Genomic DNA, 18708 nt, shown 5'->3' with positions numbered 1-18708 from the left:
TAGAAGCCAGACTGGTTGTTGATCGATATTATATACTAAATAAAACCCATCAGCATGGGGTTATGTAGAAAAGCAATTTATTCCATTATAAGCACTTACACAGTTAGTCATGGAGAGTAACAGGCCTGGTGAAACAGGTCACCCAAAATAGAGATGGTATCAAACTAGTGGTCAAGGACTAACTCCTAAAAAAAAAGGCAACTCTTATCCAGGATTAATTTAATTTTAAAAACAAATACAAGCTATCGATTCACTCTGCTCAACTTAACTGGACAGTCTACCTGTGGTATAACTGTCAGGTAAAAACATACATCTTTACAACTTGGTGGTCCCCAAGTTCTTTTAAAAAACCATTTCACAGAAAGGAAAGAAATAATATGAAAACAGCTCAAGAAATACACTAACAAGCAAAAATATACGGGAAAGAGGAACACTTAGTTTTGACTTAAGAAACTGAGAGGAGACTGGTCTACATAGGAAAATGTGCATCCTGTAAAGTCAGGTGTGAAGATTTTACAATAGGAATTTATGACTTGAATCTCCCCTATTTCCTGAATGACATTTTGCAGTACTTATACTTCATGGCTCAGACACCTACCTCACTTGGCTCTATTCCTTCCTTACTTCTAGTCTTTAAAGTTTGAAAAACTTAGGGATATAGCGTAAGAAGAAAAATAAAATAACCACACACAATATTCCCCCTTCGGTGGCTACTTTAGATCTCTGTTACTAGAAAATTCCTGAAGAAAATTTCAATATAAGTTGGTGGCTTTACTGAATCAAGTCCCCCAGTTAATAATTAGAAAACACCCTCGGTTTGGGCTAATAGCATTGTTGATGGTATCTATTACAGAGGGATAGCTGAACAAAGTTTGTGTCTCAAAACCAGTGTTAAATCAATCTCAAGGCTGAGAGGGAAAAAAAAGGGGAGTCTAAAATCACAAGAAGTGCAGACATATCTAAGACCCCTGTCCTTCTGGATCCACGCTTCCTTCAGGGTCTTCATCATTATAAATGTTCTCTGCCTGCCCAAAAACGAGAAAAAGAGAAAAGGTATTTAGTAATGAAGGCAAGTTCTGGTAGTAAGGTTTCAAAAACAGATTAGGCTAGGGAGACAGATTATGAGCCCTACAGTCTCTGTTGCAACTATTTAACTCTGCAATTGTTGGATGAAAGCAGCCACAGACAATCTGCAAACGAATGGAAATGGCTCTTCTAATAAACACAGAGAGCTGGCCCATAGGCCAACACCCCTAGGTTAGGACATTCCCACAGGACTGAAGTATGGTTACTGTTTGTCTTGATAATCAACTTTCTTGAGTCCTTTAGCCAGATATTATTCATAAGAGTCAAAAAGTAAAACAACACAAATGTCCATCGACTGGTAAGTAGATAAAATGTATATCCATACAATGAAATATTTGGAAAGAAAAATGAAGCCACTCACCTATCGTTATGATTTTATTTATATTAAATGTCCAGAATAGGCAAATTCACAGAGAAAGTAGATTGGTGGTTGCCTAGTATTGGGTAGACTGGAGGAAAATGGGGAGTGATGGCTAATGTGTATGGGATGCGGTTTCTTTTTGGCATTAATTTACTGTTGAATGTACTAAAAATCACTGAATTTTGCATAAAAAAAGATAAACCCCACCCTCTACCAAAACCGTATGTTCCAAATCTCAATTTAGAAATATTTTAAAAAGAAAATTGCTCTTGCATAAAACAAACTCTAATTGTATTTCTTGATGTTAACTACCAAAATCACTTCCATTTGGGTAAAATTTACTGTTCTTAGCATCTACTATGCACAAATCACGAGGCTAAGCACTACAGAGGATGGGAGTCTTGTCTTCAAAGAACTTGTGATCTGACTGCAAGGAAATGTACACAATTGTGTGATATTTTCTGACAATGAAATGTGTACTGTCTTTTTCCCTGACACCAATTCTCTGACACCAAATGGGTGTCCAACAACTCAATTCAATCCTGACACTACCTAGAGGTAGCATTAGATTCCACAGGTCTAAGGAATGTGACTAACGGATCGGTCTCACCACACCGTCCTTACTTCAGAGGCCAGTGATGAGCCCTGAGAGCCCGCTACTGGGACTTCTGTCCAACTTGTTGGTTATAAATTTGGGGGTTCCCACAATCCCTCTACCTATTCAGGTTTGATAATCTGCTGAAATGACGCACCGAATCCAGGCAAATGCTTTATTTACTATAACTGGTTTAATATAAAGGCTGCAACTCAGGAACAGCCAAATGGAAGAGATGCATAGGGCAAGATGGGGAGGTAGCACAGAGCTTCCATATCCTCTCTGGGTGGCATCAATGTATTTACCAACCCAGAAGCTCATCAAATCAAGAGATTTTTATAGAGCTTTCCCAAGAGTCTTTTATAGAGCTCAATCCTTGCTATCTGCGGGTAAGTGGAACCAAAAGTTCCAACTGTCTAATCAAATGTTTGTTCTTTCTGGAGACCAGCTCCATTCCGAGCCTGTATCCAGGGGTCCCTTAAGTCACATCGTTAGCCTAAACTCAGATGCGGCCAAAAGGGAATCCTTATAAATAGCAAGAGACTTCTTGTAATAACTATTATGATGTCAGATGTGTACTAGATTTATCAGGATGATCATTTTGTAAGTTATATAAATGTCTAATCACTATGTTATACACCTGAAACTAATATTGTATCTTATGTCAACTGTAATTGAAAAAAATAGCAAGACTCCTACCACTCAGGAAATTGTAAGGATTTTAGGAACTCTGTGACAGGAACCTGAACAAAGACCAAATATTTAATACTTCTTATATCACAATTCTAAAAAACAAAACAAAATAAAACAAAACAAAAAACTGACTAAAGTAAAACCTGGCCTGGAGGTGATGGACTTAAAGATGATGTATGTAGTTCAATCTTGTACAACACTCCCACGGCAACTACTAAAATACCTTTAATTGAGAGGTTATTCAAGGCAGCCCATTTTATCTTCCTGTTAGAACTCTTACTTTTTATATTAATTTTCTGGGGTGTATAATAAGGAAAAAGGTTAGCTGGATTTTCTGTTTATATATACAACATATCTGTGAAGGGTACAAAGAAGAAATCAATAGCTCCCTATATGAACCAACCATATTTTGGCAAACAGACTTCTAAATACATACTTACATATAATCAAGCATAAAAGACTAGATACACACAATTTTAATACGAAGTATTCCACCATCCTGTTCTGCAATCTGCTTTTTCCCTATTTATCAATAAGTAATAACTACCATATAAAACTAAGCATACTTCTTTTTGATACATACTATTCCAAAGTATGGATATCGTATATAATTTGTTAATCTCATAGGCCACAAATATGTTTTTCCTCATGGTGAGCCAAAAAGTTTCCCTTGGATTTTATTCCTGGCTCTAGATCTACCCTGAGACACCAAAAGTTTCTTCTGAATTCTTTTCATTTATCAGGCTACCATTATTCAAAAGTTATGCAGTAACTTTTTTTTAAAACTGTGGTAAAATACACAGAACATAAAATGTACCATTTTAACCCATTTAAAATATAGTTCAGTGGCAGTAAGTATATTCACCTGTGTGCAATCACCACCACCACCCATGTCCAGAACACAACTATTTCTTATATATATTAGACATTATCTTGACTCAAATGCTAGCAAACAGGGAGAAACAGGAGGCAAGCCAGTAATTAGGAGGCTACTGCAATAGTCCAGCAAGTGGTAATGAGAATCTGACCAAAACACTGGTGTGGAATAGAAACAGGAAAGTTGGGTATGTATGTTTGTAAGGTAAGTGTAGACAGAAGAAACATTGCAGAGGTGGACCATATAAAATCTGATAAGTGAACTAGAGCTAGAGATGAACAGCAATGGAAAACTCTTGAATTTTCAAGTCTGGTGAGCTAGGGAAATGCCACAAAGTCAGAAGCAAAGAGGAATAGGGAGAAGGAGGAAAGAAAAGTTCAGTTTTGTTTAGTTGAGTTTGAGATACCAGTGGAATAACCAGATAAAGGTAAAGAGCAGGCAGGTGAAAACGATAATGTACAGACAATTATTAAAGTCACATCAGGAGTAAACTGAGCAGAGATAACAGCTGTATTCATGAAGTATAAAAATATGAAGTGATATTGCACGATTACAATATTTAACCTCCTCCAAATGACTAAATTACTTACCATTTGCCACACTTGCATGATATTGTCTTCTGATACAGAACAGATCACCCAAGGTTCATTGGGATTCCAAGAGAAATCAGATATCTTGGCAGTGTGACCACCATGAATAAACTGAAGGATGGAGGAAAATAAAGACATAAAAAACCAGAGGATTTTAAATTATAGAGGATTTCAACTGCTCAATGTTTGTAACATACCAACAACTCTGGTGGCCCATCTTCTGCATCTTCTGGGGATTGTTCTTCTCCAATTTTACTACCACAAAAAGATTTTTAAAAGTTAAAATAAATTTTTCCTGAGTAATTTTGGAAAGTATAAACAAACAAACATAACTCCACAAAAACGAATACAAGACTTACCTTAAATCCCAGACATTCAGCCTGCGATCAGTACCGCTGGAAGCCAAAATAGTCTCATTGTGAGGTGACCACTGAACCTACACAGAAGAATGAGGGAAATAGAAATTTGAGAGTAAAATTATGTTTAAGAATTTAAAATTTTGTAAATAAAAGGGAAGAAATCAAAGTATTCTAGACACTAAAGTTAAAACTGACAGGTAAGATTTTTTTTTGTATGAAAACAACCCATTATTAGACCTAGGATATCAGCTTTTGTTCTATTTCACCTTATAGTTCTTGAAGTTCTCATCTATTTATTATCTAGTTCTGGCCTCTAGCCAAATGTCATCAAATTCTGACCTAAGAACTACAGTACAGCACACACACACACACACACACACACACACACACACACACACAAAACTAGAAAGTCCTAGCTTCACGGTACAGATAAGAAAGCATTAGTATTTAGGAAAGAATTTGGAATTTGGATACCTTCCAGGCAACACCACCCTTACAAGCAAGGACAAAAAGATAGGGTGGAGACAAAATGTTCCTTGGAGCAGAATGAAGAATATAAAATAAGGTTGAGAGACTAAGTGCACAAGAGTATGGCTCACCTAGAGCCCAGTTCAGATGCCATTCATGCACCAAAATGTTAACCACCCCTAGGTTCTTAACACTTCACAATACAATCTATTATAGTGACACTACTAAATGGGCCTTTCCTCACTATAAAATTTTAAGCTCTCTGAGAGTAGATCATACGGTATTTTCCAGTGCCCCCGCAATAAGCTTTGAACACACAATTTCTTGAACTGAGCCAGAGGGCTTTGCATATTAAAAAAGGAGCTAAAGCTGATGAGGCAGAAAATATGGAGCCAGTACCATAGGATTGAACTGCGAAATCAATAGACACAGCAAGTTATAAAGAATGAAGGAATGGGAATACGGGAAGAGACAAGTGTCAGGAAAAAGGCTGATAAAATAATCAGACGCTAGTTTTCTTAATACCTCAGCAATGTAGGTGACCAATGGCCAGTTTGAGAAAGTATAGCAACAACAGAGGAAAAACAATCCCAATACCTATAGAGGTTGGCATAGGCAGACAGAACATTTCTACCATGGCAATGGGATAAAGCACAAGCATGCCCACTCACACATCAAGGCCTACCTTCTTTAAAAAAAAATTATCAGCATCAGTTTCTCTCACCTGGAATATTTCATCCTTATGTGATTCAAAGGAATGCAACTTAAGTTTCAGATTTCTCAGATCCCACAAGGCAACAGTCTATGTACAGAAAGGAAAGAGAGCAACAAATATTTTTATGACAAGAAAAAGAAAACCCACAACTAAAAGATCTCTGTGCATTCAAAAGAAGCCAGAGAAATTCACCCTATATTTTCTTTTAAAATAAATCAAACTGACCTTATCAGCTGATCCTGTAGCAAGAATGAACTCACTATAAGGATTGAAAGAAAGGCAGTTCACTTCAGCAGTGTGAGCATCAACTGAGTGGCTTGGTTTGCAAGTATTATTTGAACGAGTATCCCAGCTTTAGTGAAAAAGGAGAAAAAGGAAAAAAAAACTCAAAATGGGTAACTAAATATAAAACTTAGATAATTTATGAAGAAAAATTTTAAAAATGGATTCTACTCACATCATGAGTTTCTGATCATCAGCAACTGACCCAAACAGAGACTCATGGAGCAGATGCCAGGACACATCTTCCACTACTGCCGTATGCCCTGTAAAGATGGTCTTCGCATCCACAACTTTCCCTTCCTTTGGAACAGCACTGATGTCCCATAGGCAGATGGTCTTAAATGTAAAATTAACTATTATGGAAAAGGAAGAGCCTCACTTCCCCACACACCCCAGAAAAGAAACCAACTGATAACTAGCCCAGATTTCCTTCAAAATGGGAAGGATACACACGTGGTCATCTGAAGCACTAAGTAAGTGCCCACTGAGATTTGGGTTCCAAGAGAGCCCATAGCCTTCTTTCTGATGTCCACGGAGACGCAAGTCTGGATTGCACTCTCCAGAAGGATCTGCAAAGGAAGAGACACATCAAGACTATCCAGTCTACTGCCTCTTTGGGTCTACTAAGCATAATGGAATTTTGATCAAGCGGTCTAAAGCTCTTAATACTTATAATCAATACAGACACATTATGACCAAATATATAATGCTTAAGTTGCACCATCATTCTGTTCTATGTAACGAAGCATTTTTTCACCTACAGAATGAAGAATATCCCTACATATCAATATAAATCAGAAGATGTTAAATTATACAAAGAATAACAACCAACTAAATTCAGGTTGAGTAGAGCAATGTATTCCCATAGCAACTCATTATTCGAATCAAAGAGGGAACGTACCTGGTTTAGAAGGATGTTTTGTATAGTCAAAAACAAGAACATCACTGGATGGAGTCTTTGTTGCAATGATACAAGGGTTCTGGGGCATGTAACGTGCCCTGTTTACTTCTCCTTCATGGTTGATCTTGATTTCTATTTCAATTTTTCCACTAACAGAGCCAAAACCTCCAAATTCTGTAAATAAGAAATTGATTGCAAATGAAGACAGAGCAAGAGCTACTCTATATATGTCATTCAAAGTATTACACAGGCCAAGCCTTTTTATCAGCAAACTGGCATAATACTAGACGTAATCTAGACATTTGTTAGCACCATAAAATGCTTTCACATCTCTGATTTTATTTGATTACCATAACCCTACATAGCAGGGAAGATAGTTATCTCCAAAAATTTCACACGGGAAAACAGGAGCTCAGAACCTACACTGTATCCCTATTTTTCTGATTCTTAGCCTAGTACTCTTTCAGCTATTCCTCCAATGACTGCAGGTAGTTACATACCAAATAAGAAGTATCATATTACTATCTAAAAGTAAGGAACACTACTGACTCCACTTCAAAAATAGGTTCTCAATAAGCAGTTTTCAAACCTCGTTTAAAGTACCAAGAAAGTATGCTAAATAAGACCTAAGTCACTATGTTAATTAATGTTAGGTATTCAGTGTGCTAGGTACTGAAGAGTCCCTCATACTATTTATTTGACACTCTAGTTTGGGATAACCTTTCTGAAGTACTATCACACCACTTCCTCTCCCTACACTGTTTCTCTTAGTCCAGTGAGGAAAAACAGAGCCACAACAGCTAGTTCCACTTTCCTAACCCCCACTTATACTTGCTAACCATAGTCCCTGGTTGAAATAAACCAGGTAGGCAAGGACTAGACAAAAACATTTTTTATTTATATTTGACTGCTGTATACCCTTACAGAGTTCTCCCAAGTACCATTATAAAATGTATAATACAGTATAATTTGTGATTATGTAAGTCTTGGCAAACAGTATGTAAACAAAGGTAGTTAATGATTAGTCAAAGAATTATACAAGACAGCATGATAAGGTACCTAAGAGTCAGACCTTGGCCTAAATCATTCTGCCACTTACTAACTTGGCGATTTGGGGAAGGTCTTTAATTTCTGAGCCCCAAATACCTCATCCATAAAGTAAAGTTGTGAAAGTAAATGAAAATGCTATTAATAGCATTGTTACACAAGTGTTCTATTTTGAAGGACAAAAATCTTTTAAAAGCAAGGACATAGATGGGTAATATAGCTGGTAGATTAGATAACTTTCAACTTCAAAATAACTTTAAAGAGGCTAAAAATCTGAAAATAAAAGTTCAAAATAGACTCTAAGAGACAAAAACCCCCATTAAACAAAATTTTTTCCCCCAAGAACTTTATATACCATGGAGCATCATCTACAATGTGAAAAAAGAAGACATGATATGTTACATGAGCTCAAGGAACTTTTAGTCCAGACACGGAGATGAGCACACAGCTATAGATGACTAACAAAAAAGCATAACTACCACCAGAAAAGGGATACCAATAACAAGGGAAGAGCAATCGCTGGCATGGAGCCCACAGAACAAGAAGAAATCATTACATAATGTGGGCTATTTCAATTTTGGCTACATACTAAACAGAGGGCCTCCCTAACTATAACGTACAGAAATGAGAAATCAGCGTAGAAGATTCACAACTGAAGTTTTATGAAGACAAGGATTTATCTATTAAAAAATGAGAAGCCCCCCTAAGCTGATATGTCAAATGACAAAACTGAAGTATGAAAGACTGAGGTATCAACGTAGTCATGCGTTGCTTAATGACTAGGATACATTTTGAGAAACATATCTTTAGGCGCTTTCATTGTTGTACAAACATTGTAAGAGCGCACCCACGCGAACCCAGGTGGTACAGCCTACTGTTCTCCTAGGCTACATGGTACGGCCTATTGCACTGAGGCTACAAACCTGTACAGCACGTTACTGGACTGAATACTGTAGGCAACCCGAACACAAGGGTATTTGTGTATCCAAACATGGAAAAGGTACAGTAAAAATATGGCATAAAAGATTAAAAACGGCACACCTGCATAGGGCTCTTACCATGACTGCGCTTGCAGGACTGGAAGTTACTCTGGTGAGGCAGTGAGTGAGTGGGGAGTGAATGTGAAGGCCTAGGACGGTACTGTCCACTGCTGTAGACTTATAAACACTGTCCCACAAGCCCTCCCTCTCCCTGCTTCCTTCCAACAACAGGGTCAGAAATGGGACATCAAAGCTGTCAGTGCTCTTCCATGGACAGGAATGTGGGCTGGATTGATTGGAAATAACGAGGAGAACTCACTGGGTAAAGCACAGCTCACCATTAACAGTGACTGTCAGGAGTGAGTAAAAGGTGGCCTGAGGATTAGTAGGAATAAGAAATCAAGATGAAGCGATAAAGGAAAAGGAGGTTGTCACGGCAATGAGGTTTTGGCTATTGCATGCTGGAACAGTGGTCAGATTAAGGAACTTTGGTTTTCATTAATAAAGTTTTAATGGGGTGGCTGGTTAGCTCAGCTGGTTAGTGTGTGGTGCTAGTAACACCAAGGTTGTCAGTTCGATCCCCCCATGGGCCACTGTGAGCTGCATCCTCCTAAAAAAAGTTCAACATGGAGAGCGTGTAGAACTGAGGATTCAATATTTTGCCTTTGGAAATTTGCTTTTGTTTCAATGACCCTATCTGGCACAAAGGGCTCTCTCTGGCATTGAGTTGTTGGGAAAAAAAAACACTTGCCTATGCTTTACATCATTACAACCTGAAAATATTTCCAAAGTACAGGGACAAGCTGGCTCCACACTTCCACAGGAAGCTTTCACTGATGTGGCAGTGGCACTGCATACTTGTTAAGGTAGACCCTGTGGACCTGTCTCCTTGTATATGATAAGAATGTACAGCAATATACTCTGAAGACCATCCAGCTAGATCTGCAAGGGCTGGAGAGCCCTCTGACTATGTCGCGCTGGGGGGACAGGCTCCTCTGTGGCGAAACAGGTCAGTGGCTGACTGACTGGGATGGAATCTGTGTACTCAAAATTGAGGTGCTGTGAGAGGGAATCTATTGCCAAGCCCCACAGATATTGCTCTCATCAGAGAGAAAAAGAATTCCTCCAGAACCACATTTACTTCCATTTCTTACAGGAAATTCAGTTCCATTATAATCTTATGGGACCATCATCATATATGCGATCTGTCATTACGTGGTGCATGACTGTACAATAAACTGAATGACTATCAAGTTTTAACTATGTTTTAGTTTTGTTTCCTTCTCTCTCTCTAAAACACTATTTAAAAATCGAGGTATAACATAATATAGTAAGAGTCTAGCTTGATGAATTTTTACATATGTATATACTAGGGGAACCACCACTCATGAGAGAACATTCCAGCTCTTCTCACAGATAGTGCCAGAAGGCACTATCGTGTCCCTCCCAACCAATACTCCCCCCACAAACTAGGTAACTGGTATTCTGATTTCTACCACACCAAGCCACTTTTTGAACCCATAAATATTTTGAAACTAAGAAGTTCTAACATCCTGAGTCAAATATTTAATTATTTCATCATGATTTAATAATAGTTTCTTATATATAATTAAGACCAAAGACTAAAGATATCTTCTTAAAAAACACAAAGCCAATTCCCCAAATACGTTGCTAAAATTAAACTTGTTGATATTTGAAGATCTTGGTAACAGTCAGAGGTAAAATTTTACACCTAATCTATTTTCAGGGCTTAAAATGTGACTATAGCCAGGCTGAATGTAATATAAACAAACAAATTCTTTCTCATGTCAAAACAGGCCTACATCAGTTTTTAGCCCTTTCAGTTTGAAAGTTCAAGGATCTTTTGAAGCTACCTTGCCATCAATTAAATCAAACAGGGTCAAGTAGATGATAATCAATTACAACAGTTCAATTTGAGAGTCCAGGACATTTCATCTGAGAGGAAGGAGAGACTATAAATCTATTTACCTAACAACCACCCAAGAAACTTCAAGAGACATTAGACTATATCTACTTCCACCATGGAGACCACATGGAGAGAGTACCCCCAACTTTTAAGCACCAAGCCTATCTAGTGATCTGAAGAAGATATGGGGTGGGGGAAAGTAAAACAGAAGAGGAAGCAATGGGAGCTGCTGTGTAACCTTAGGGCAAGTTACAAAACATCTACAAGTATCAGTTTCCTTGTGAGGATTAAATACGGTGATTTATAGTTATACAAATACATCATACATATTACTGGTAGTTTTACTTGTTCTTTTAATATTAAACGTTAGTAAGAGGGACAAAGGTATCATTGGAACACAAAAGTGAATTGGTTTGATGCCACTCAAAATACTCAGTTACCAGAAAAAGATTTGAATATATATACATTAAAAGATGCCATTGCAAAAATCAGTGGAGAAAATGGATTGGTCAGTAAACGGTATTAAAAAAAAAAAAATTGCTATCATTTAGGAAAAAAGCTTGGATTCCTATTCCATACCTAACACCCAAACAAATACCAGAAAGATTAGTTTAATAGCCAAAACATAAAATAGCAAAAAAACAACAGCTAACTATTTTGGAAAAATCTTGGAATGATGAAGACCTTTCAAAATCTGAAGGCCATCAGACGAAAAGTTGGACAATTAAAAACATACAGCTTATAAATAACACTTAAGATTATAAAATAAACTTGGAAAAACTATCTGCAACCTGTTTACTGGGGATAACCTACCTTATACATAGATAACCCAAAATAAAAAATGAGCAAAATATATAAATAATCAGCTCAAGAGCGATAGACAAAGACAAATATTTTAAAATAAGTTCAATATCATTAATAACTTAAAAACAATGTAAAAGACTGTACTAGAACATTAAGTTCAATGTTGGTGAGGGCATGGAGAAACATGTAAATACATCTGTTCTTGGTGGGATTGTGAATCTTTTTTGGAGAAATTTAGCAGTATCAATTATACTTGAAAATGTTCTTGCCCTATGATCAGCATTCAACTTAGAAAATTATTCTACAACAAAACTATGCAAGTTGTGTGTACAAGAACTGTTCGAAACCAGAAGATTGGAAACCACTTCAATTCCCATAAATAAAGGATGGTTAGGTGTGGAATAGTATACAGCCATCAAAATGAAATGTTTCTATACACTCACACAGAAGTTTGTCCACGATACACCAAGCCGGAAAAGTATATTCTATGCTGTATCCCCCGTACCAAGAAAGATGCCTGGTATACAATAAGTATTCAACACATTTTTTGAATGAGTAATCCAAACGTGGGATAAATCATTCAGAAAACTATGTATCAAACTAACAGTGATCTACAAGAGATAAGTTTACGAGGGGGGGAGGTTCCACATTTGCTTTGATATTTAAAAGTAATTTATTACATCACCAGAGTGTTTGCTTTGTGCCTAAGTAACCAAAAATCCTATTTAAAGACAATTTATCTTCATCTAATAGAAAAGAAACAGGTTCAGAGACACTCAATGAGTTACCTAAAACCACACAGCTAGTGAATGGCACACCCAGGTCTTAAGCCCAAGTCTAAGTTCAGTGTTCCCCCACCTCCATCACTGATGCCTACCCAGAAAACAACTTTCCAGCAACCATAACCTATAGCTACACACTTGGGTCAGTAAGACAAAATGTTTGCTGAACTTTATCCTAAGAACTTATATTGCATTCTGCATCACCCTAAGCTAAATATGGAATAATCAAAAGATCAACTGCACATTACAATCCTGGGAAATAACTGAAACCCAAAAAAACTTAGATAAAAAAATAGATACCGCTCATCAGAAGAAATCTAAGGTGAACGAACACTAAATATCCATTTTTTAGAGCACAAATCTTAATTATGAGAGCCAATCTTCAACCCCTCGGTAATAATTTGAGTCCAAGGACAACAACAACGGAAACTCACTCATTTCTACCTCTTCTGAAAGGGAAAGAGTATTTCATGCATAAAGTCTTAGATTATCTCCTAAAAATAGAATTAAACGGCTCGTTTAATTTTTATATACATAGCAAGTACTATGGTTAAGTCACTTCTACCACTTCAAACCTGGAAAAAGTAATTTAAGCCAGTTTCTCAATCTTTTTTTCATTATCCCCCATCTAAGGAACATTTTGTAAGACATTCTGTAAGACATTTTCCTGATACCCATGATGAAATTTTAATATCACAGATAATCCTGTATATCTATTTACATATGCTATGCGTATCTGTGCTTTATACATTCAAAGAATAAGACTGTTTTCACACACACCTTCTTCTAAAAACCAATTTTCACCCCCTTGGTGGCAGTATCTCCCACGTTGAGAACACATGCATGCACAGCAATAATTTATGATGGAGTTCTGCTTTCAATGATAGAAACCCACCCCCTCAACAAATTTAGTAGAGGAAGGTTTATAGAAAACATACAGAATCTAGTATGTTTCTTCTGACATCTAGTATCCACATTACAAACTCAGGCTTTCCAAAGCTGAAAATCCCGTTTCTATCTTGAGGCTACTCTATTAAACTGTACATTCTTCTTCTAATTCAAAGATATGAAAAATATAACACATACATTCCTTCTTTCACCTTTAAGATTCCTACCTCCTTTCTCACTGTCGTAGTGTGAAGCATCAAACTGAGCATCATCGTTAGGGAGCTGCACACTGGCTATCACAAGGTGGTTTTGTTCATCTGATGTGTGTGTCCCCAGGACAAGTCGATGGATGCTGAAATCTTTCCCTTCTGGTCTGTAATAGCAGTATATAATAGTCACTATTCAACTAATAACACTAAGAGACTACAAAGTCAGTGATATACATATACGCAAAAGGCATTATTACAATCAGATTTTGAGAAGAGAAAGTCATTAAGAGACCCATTCTCTACTTTTAATGTAATTTTCATAAAGCCTAGTATAAGGACGACTACACAGAACTTAATCTTGTAAGTACAGTAAATCCTCACTTAATGTCATCGATAAGTTCTATGACTTTAAGCAAAACAATGTATAACAAAACCAATTTTACCATGGGCTGATATAAACAAGAGTTAAGTTCCTATGGCATCTCATCAACTTTATAACGAATGAAACATTATTCGAGGACCTGCTGTATTTCTTAACTTGGAGAAAAATTTACAACCGTGTTTCCCTGAAAATAAGACCTAGCCAGACAATTAGCTCTAATGTGTCTTTTGGAGCAAAAATTAACATAAGGGGGCCGGCCCGGTGGCTCAGGCGGTTGGAGCTCCGTGCTCCTAACTCCAAAGGCTGCCGGTTGGATTCCCACATGGGCCAGTGGGCTCTCAACCACAAGGGTGCCAGTTCAATTCCTCAAGTCCCACAAGGGATGGTGGGCAGCGCCCCCTGCAACTAAGTTTGAACACAGCATCTTGAGCTGAGCTGCCGCTGAGCTCCCAGATGGCTCAGTTGGTTGGAGCGCGTCCTCTCAACCACAAGGTTGCCAGTTCCACTCCCACAAAGGATGGTGGGTGCGCCCCCTGCAACTAGCAACAGCAACTGGACCTGGAGCTGAGCTGCGTCCTCCACAACTAAGATCGAAAGGACAACAACTTCAAGCTGAATGGCACCCTCCACAACTAAAACTGAAAGGACAACAACTTGACTTGGAAAAAAAGTCCCAGAAGTACACACTGTTCCCCAATAAAGTCCTGTTCCCCTTCCCCAATAAAATCTTAAAAAAAAAAGAAGAAGTTAACATAAGGCCCAGTATTATATTAATTACATTATGTAAGACCTGGTCTTATAGTAAAATAAGACCGCGTCTTATATTAATTTTTGCTCCAAAAGACGCATTAGAGCTGATTATCCGGCTAGGTCTTATTTTCAAGGAAACACGGAATTACTTCGGGGAAAAAAGCCTATTGTGAATTAGCTATTCATCCTTTATAATGGGTTGGATGGAAAGAAAATTATTGGGTACACTAATACTTCAGGTTACTTCATTATGTTAACTTCATTAAAAGAAAAGGAACAGTAAACTAATTCAAATATTTACTAAGTGCCTAATCAATGGACACATCGCTTCAAATCGGAAGTACCGATTAAACATGATTCCTGCTCTCAAAACATCAGGGGAATTAGGCAGTCATGTACACAAATGATTAAAATAATACAAATCAATATACACTACAAGAATACTGGAGTTTAGATTAAAAAATTACTTCTGGAATGAAGAATGTGTTCATGAATAACGGAGCAGGTCTGAAAACGAGAAATGAAACCTGGGAAAGTGGGACATGGACTTTGGAAGACAGCAGGTATTCCAAGGAAAGGGAACTGAGCAAAGGGGAAGGTCTACAAAGTGCCAGGCACCATGTTGGGTCCTTCACATACCTTTTGTCATTTAAACATTATAAAGCATTATTCCAACTACAGATGCAGATACTTGAGCTTTAGGAAAATTAAGCAACTGGCCTAAGATCACACAACTACTAAGTAACATAAGTAGGACTGAAGTCCAAATCTGACTTTGGATATGGTAAAACACAGTGGGAGAAAAGGTTACAAAGCTGATTAAAATCAGACTCTAAAGAAAGTTGGGGTGGGACCTATATGCAAAGAATATATTCAGTTTGGAACATGTCATGTTTGGGAAGCCAATTAAGATACTCCAGAGGATACCAGTAGGCAGCTGAAAATTCAGGAAGAGCCTAGAAGTTGGGTCTAAGAGATAACCAACAGGAATTCCTCTGCATAGAGGTGATAGGCACCTACCGGGTTTCTCCCAAAATAAGACCTACCCCGAAAATAAGCCCCAGTTAAGACTGTCAGCCAGACAGACACATTTAGTACGTTGTGACGATGTTCCAGAAGATGACATGACTGTATTTGAATAAATGTAGATTGTTGTACATGAAAAAATAAGACATCCCCTGAAAATACGCCCTAATGCGAGCAAAAATTAATATAAGACCTGGTCTTATTTTCAGGGAAACACGGTATATCTTAAATAGAAAAAGTAGAGGAAAGAAAAGAGGGTTGTCAACATAAAACTGGGAATTCCTGTGTTTAGAAAGTTAAAGAACCAGAGGAAGTGAGGGAGGGTAGAAGAGTATTGTAGAACTACATTTTTTTAAAAAAAGGATATGAATAAACACAAAAAAGGAAACATACACAAATAATTAAACACTTGGCATTAGAGATGCTTATCAGTAATCCTCATTCTAAAAAAAATTAACATTATTATGAGAATACAAAAACAAAAGGAAGAAAGGAAAAAGTCAGGTATTTGGATCAATGTCAAACATTACAGAAAAATTTATTTACCTAGATCTGCTGAAGCAGAAAGTTACTAAAACGATAGCACAAATTTTAGCCTTGGGGAATTTAGTCTAATTCACTGCTTTCCAAACCCAGCTAATCACTACATTACATAGGAAGCTTTTTAAACATATGGGTTCCAGAATAATTTCATAGGTACGAGGTGGTCATTATTCAGGAGCCACTAGTCCAATGTAATTCAGGACATAACTGTAAATCTGGAATCACAAACTATTTCTCATCAAGCACTCTGCCACAAGTTCCTAAATGGTTTGAATTACCATTGAGAACTCCTGACAGAAATGACTCCTTATCCTGAACTCAAGTAATTCTGATGATCAGTTGACTATGGTAACTCCTGGTCATGATAAAGTATCCAATTCTAAATTTCTAGTAACCACATTTTGCAAGTATCTTGACTTCTAAAGACCTGAGTTTGAAGGAACTTATCATTTACTACATATAAAATATAACTTTTAAATGTTTTTCTGAATAGCAAAAGTTTTATAATAGGAAATCTATTATTCCAACGGGCACACTGGTTTTGCTAAAACTTTATATTAATATCTAAATTCATCGTCATCTTTGCATTGTCACTTCCATATGGAAGCCTTTCCTGATATCCCAAGTTGAGGTAATTTTTCCTTCCTCTGATCGTTTAATTCCCCCCCCCACTCCCTGATCATTTAACTTTTGTCACGCTTAAATTTTTTACTGTTGTAGCTTATACACATGCAGTCAAGGCAGGGAAGGTGTCGTACCTAAATCTGTATGCCCTAGGATGTGGCGCCTAGTATACTAAATATTTTATCTCCTCTATTAGAGGTAAGCTAGCTGTGCTTAAAAAATGTCATTTATCTCTCACCATGCATAATCCCTCATATGAAAACCAGCCCACCTTCAGCTGTTAGTTCTAAGCATCCTAAGTATCTCTCTAAAACTACTGAGCACATATAACTATAATTATTAGTTTATACTTGCCTTCAACTAGACTGTGCTCTTTAAAGACAGGTACCATGTCATAGTCATTTTTGTATTAACCGGCTACAACCAGTGACTATGAGATTGATAGAACTGTAGTCATAATACTTTCTGAAAGCTGACAAGTTTTTACATTACTATTTGGTCCACTACGGTTATCATACGGCTATTCAATTCAGTAACAGAAAAAGAAAACAGCATGTTCTCTCTTATCAGGAAAATTACAAAGTAATTTTAAACTGCCTACTTTTTGACCTAGAAAAAATGTCACCAATAGGTTTTGATCACGTGCCCCCTTCGGATGAATGTAGAAAGGAAAATAGGGAAAAATCAAAGTGAGACATCTACACTGAGAATACACCAAAATAACGTTCAGGAGATTCATTATCACCTGGTTACATCTGGAAGCCACTGCGCAGTTAAGCTGGGCCACTCCAGAGCATGGGTCATCACCAAATCGTAAAGAAAAGGGGTGTTCTTTTTCCATATTTTGTACTCTTCGTTGATCACACGTTCTTCTACTGCGTCATCAAAGGCTGCTAAAAAATTAAAAACAAATGAAGTTAGTGAACATAATGGGAACCGAGTAAACACTTCCAAAGCTAACGGCACGGCTGCCGAGTCCTGATATAGAGCACATCTGTCTAAATCACCCCTAGGAGGAGGCACCAACACACTCTACATCTTTGCGGGTCGGAACTAATCTCAAGTCAGGTCGGCCAGATACTCCGTTAGCTGTTCGCGCGGCGGCGCAGAGCCTCGGGGCACGGTCCCCTACGCCTCAAGTCTAGCCAACAGGCGAGGAGGCCCGAGCACCGACCCTTGGGGATAGAGAGCGGTGCAGGGCAGACTGGGAGAGAGACGGGTAAACCGACAGTGAACGTGAGGAAGGACCAAACACCCGCCGGGGCCCCCACCGCCAGCTTCACGCCGCTGCGCCGGGCCTCCGCTCCAGAGGAGCTGGTGGGCCGTTATCCCGCCCCGCGGGGCGATTTCGTCTCACGCCTTCGATGGTGGGGATGGCACTCAGCAGAGTGGGGCCTGCCCTCACTGTTAGGCCATGTCGAAGCCGCGGCGCAAGCCCGGTACCACCCGCTTTCCTGAGGTAGCCTCACCTTCCTTGTCGGCCATGGCGGGCAGGCAAGCCAGGGGGATCCCGGGGTCGAGCGTTGCGGGAGGGGAGGGGAGGCTACGGGCGCTCGCTCTGCGCGCGCGGCCTCTATTGTTTCCTGCTGTCCCTGCGTGAGGGCGACTCGCGCACCTTCGCGCCAACACTGGCCAATCGGAGCGCTCCGAACGGCGAGGTGGGCGGTGAATCCGCGTTCGCAACCTATCCAGACGCGCGGAGTCACTACCCGCGGGGCCGGGGCGCGCGCTCCGCTCCTGCCCCCCACGGCCCGGAGCTGACTTCCTTCGATTGAGCGCGCGCGCGGCGTTGGTGGGAGTGCGCCCGCCAGGGTCACGT

At 38.6% G+C, this 18708-nt stretch overlaps 1 protein-coding gene across 1 annotated transcript; it reads right to left on the bottom strand.

The window, feature by feature from the left end:
• Positions 1–60: 60 nt before the first annotated feature.
• RBBP4 (RB binding protein 4, chromatin remodeling factor) lies at positions 61–18508 on the bottom strand. Its single transcript, XM_088790922.1, has 12 exons — positions 18359–18508; positions 17635–17782; positions 13583–13728; positions 6928–7101; positions 6480–6595; positions 6202–6362; positions 5970–6096; positions 5754–5831; positions 4562–4638; positions 4400–4457; positions 4203–4313; positions 61–1025 (listed from the first exon to the last, which is right to left on the bottom strand). The coding sequence occupies exons 1-12, from the start codon at positions 18372–18374 to the stop codon at positions 960–962; spliced, it is 1278 nt and encodes a 425-aa protein (XP_088647048.1). The 5' UTR covers positions 18375–18508; the 3' UTR covers positions 61–959.
• Positions 18509–18708: the final 200 nt, after the last annotated feature.

This window comes from Rhinolophus sinicus, chromosome 14, assembly GCF_057876585.1.
Source record: "Rhinolophus sinicus isolate RSI-liver-muscle chromosome 14, RSI-T2T, whole genome shotgun sequence".
NCBI lineage: Eukaryota > Metazoa > Chordata > Mammalia > Chiroptera > Rhinolophidae > Rhinolophus > Rhinolophus sinicus.
This window is presented reverse-complemented; position numbering and strand designations above follow the sequence as displayed.

What these genes read in the sequence shown, in the direction of transcription:
- RBBP4 (XM_088790922.1), bottom strand. An exon ending in CTACGACAGTGAGAAAGGAG is followed by an intron (nt 7,102 to 13,582) that starts GTAGGAATCTTA and finishes TCTTATTTACAG; the next exon opens with AATTTGGAGGTTTTGGCTCT. An exon ending in ATAAGGATGAAATATTCCAG is followed by an intron (nt 4,639 to 5,753) that starts GTGAGAGAAACT and finishes TCTTCTGTGTAG; the next exon opens with GTTCAGTGGTCACCTCACAA.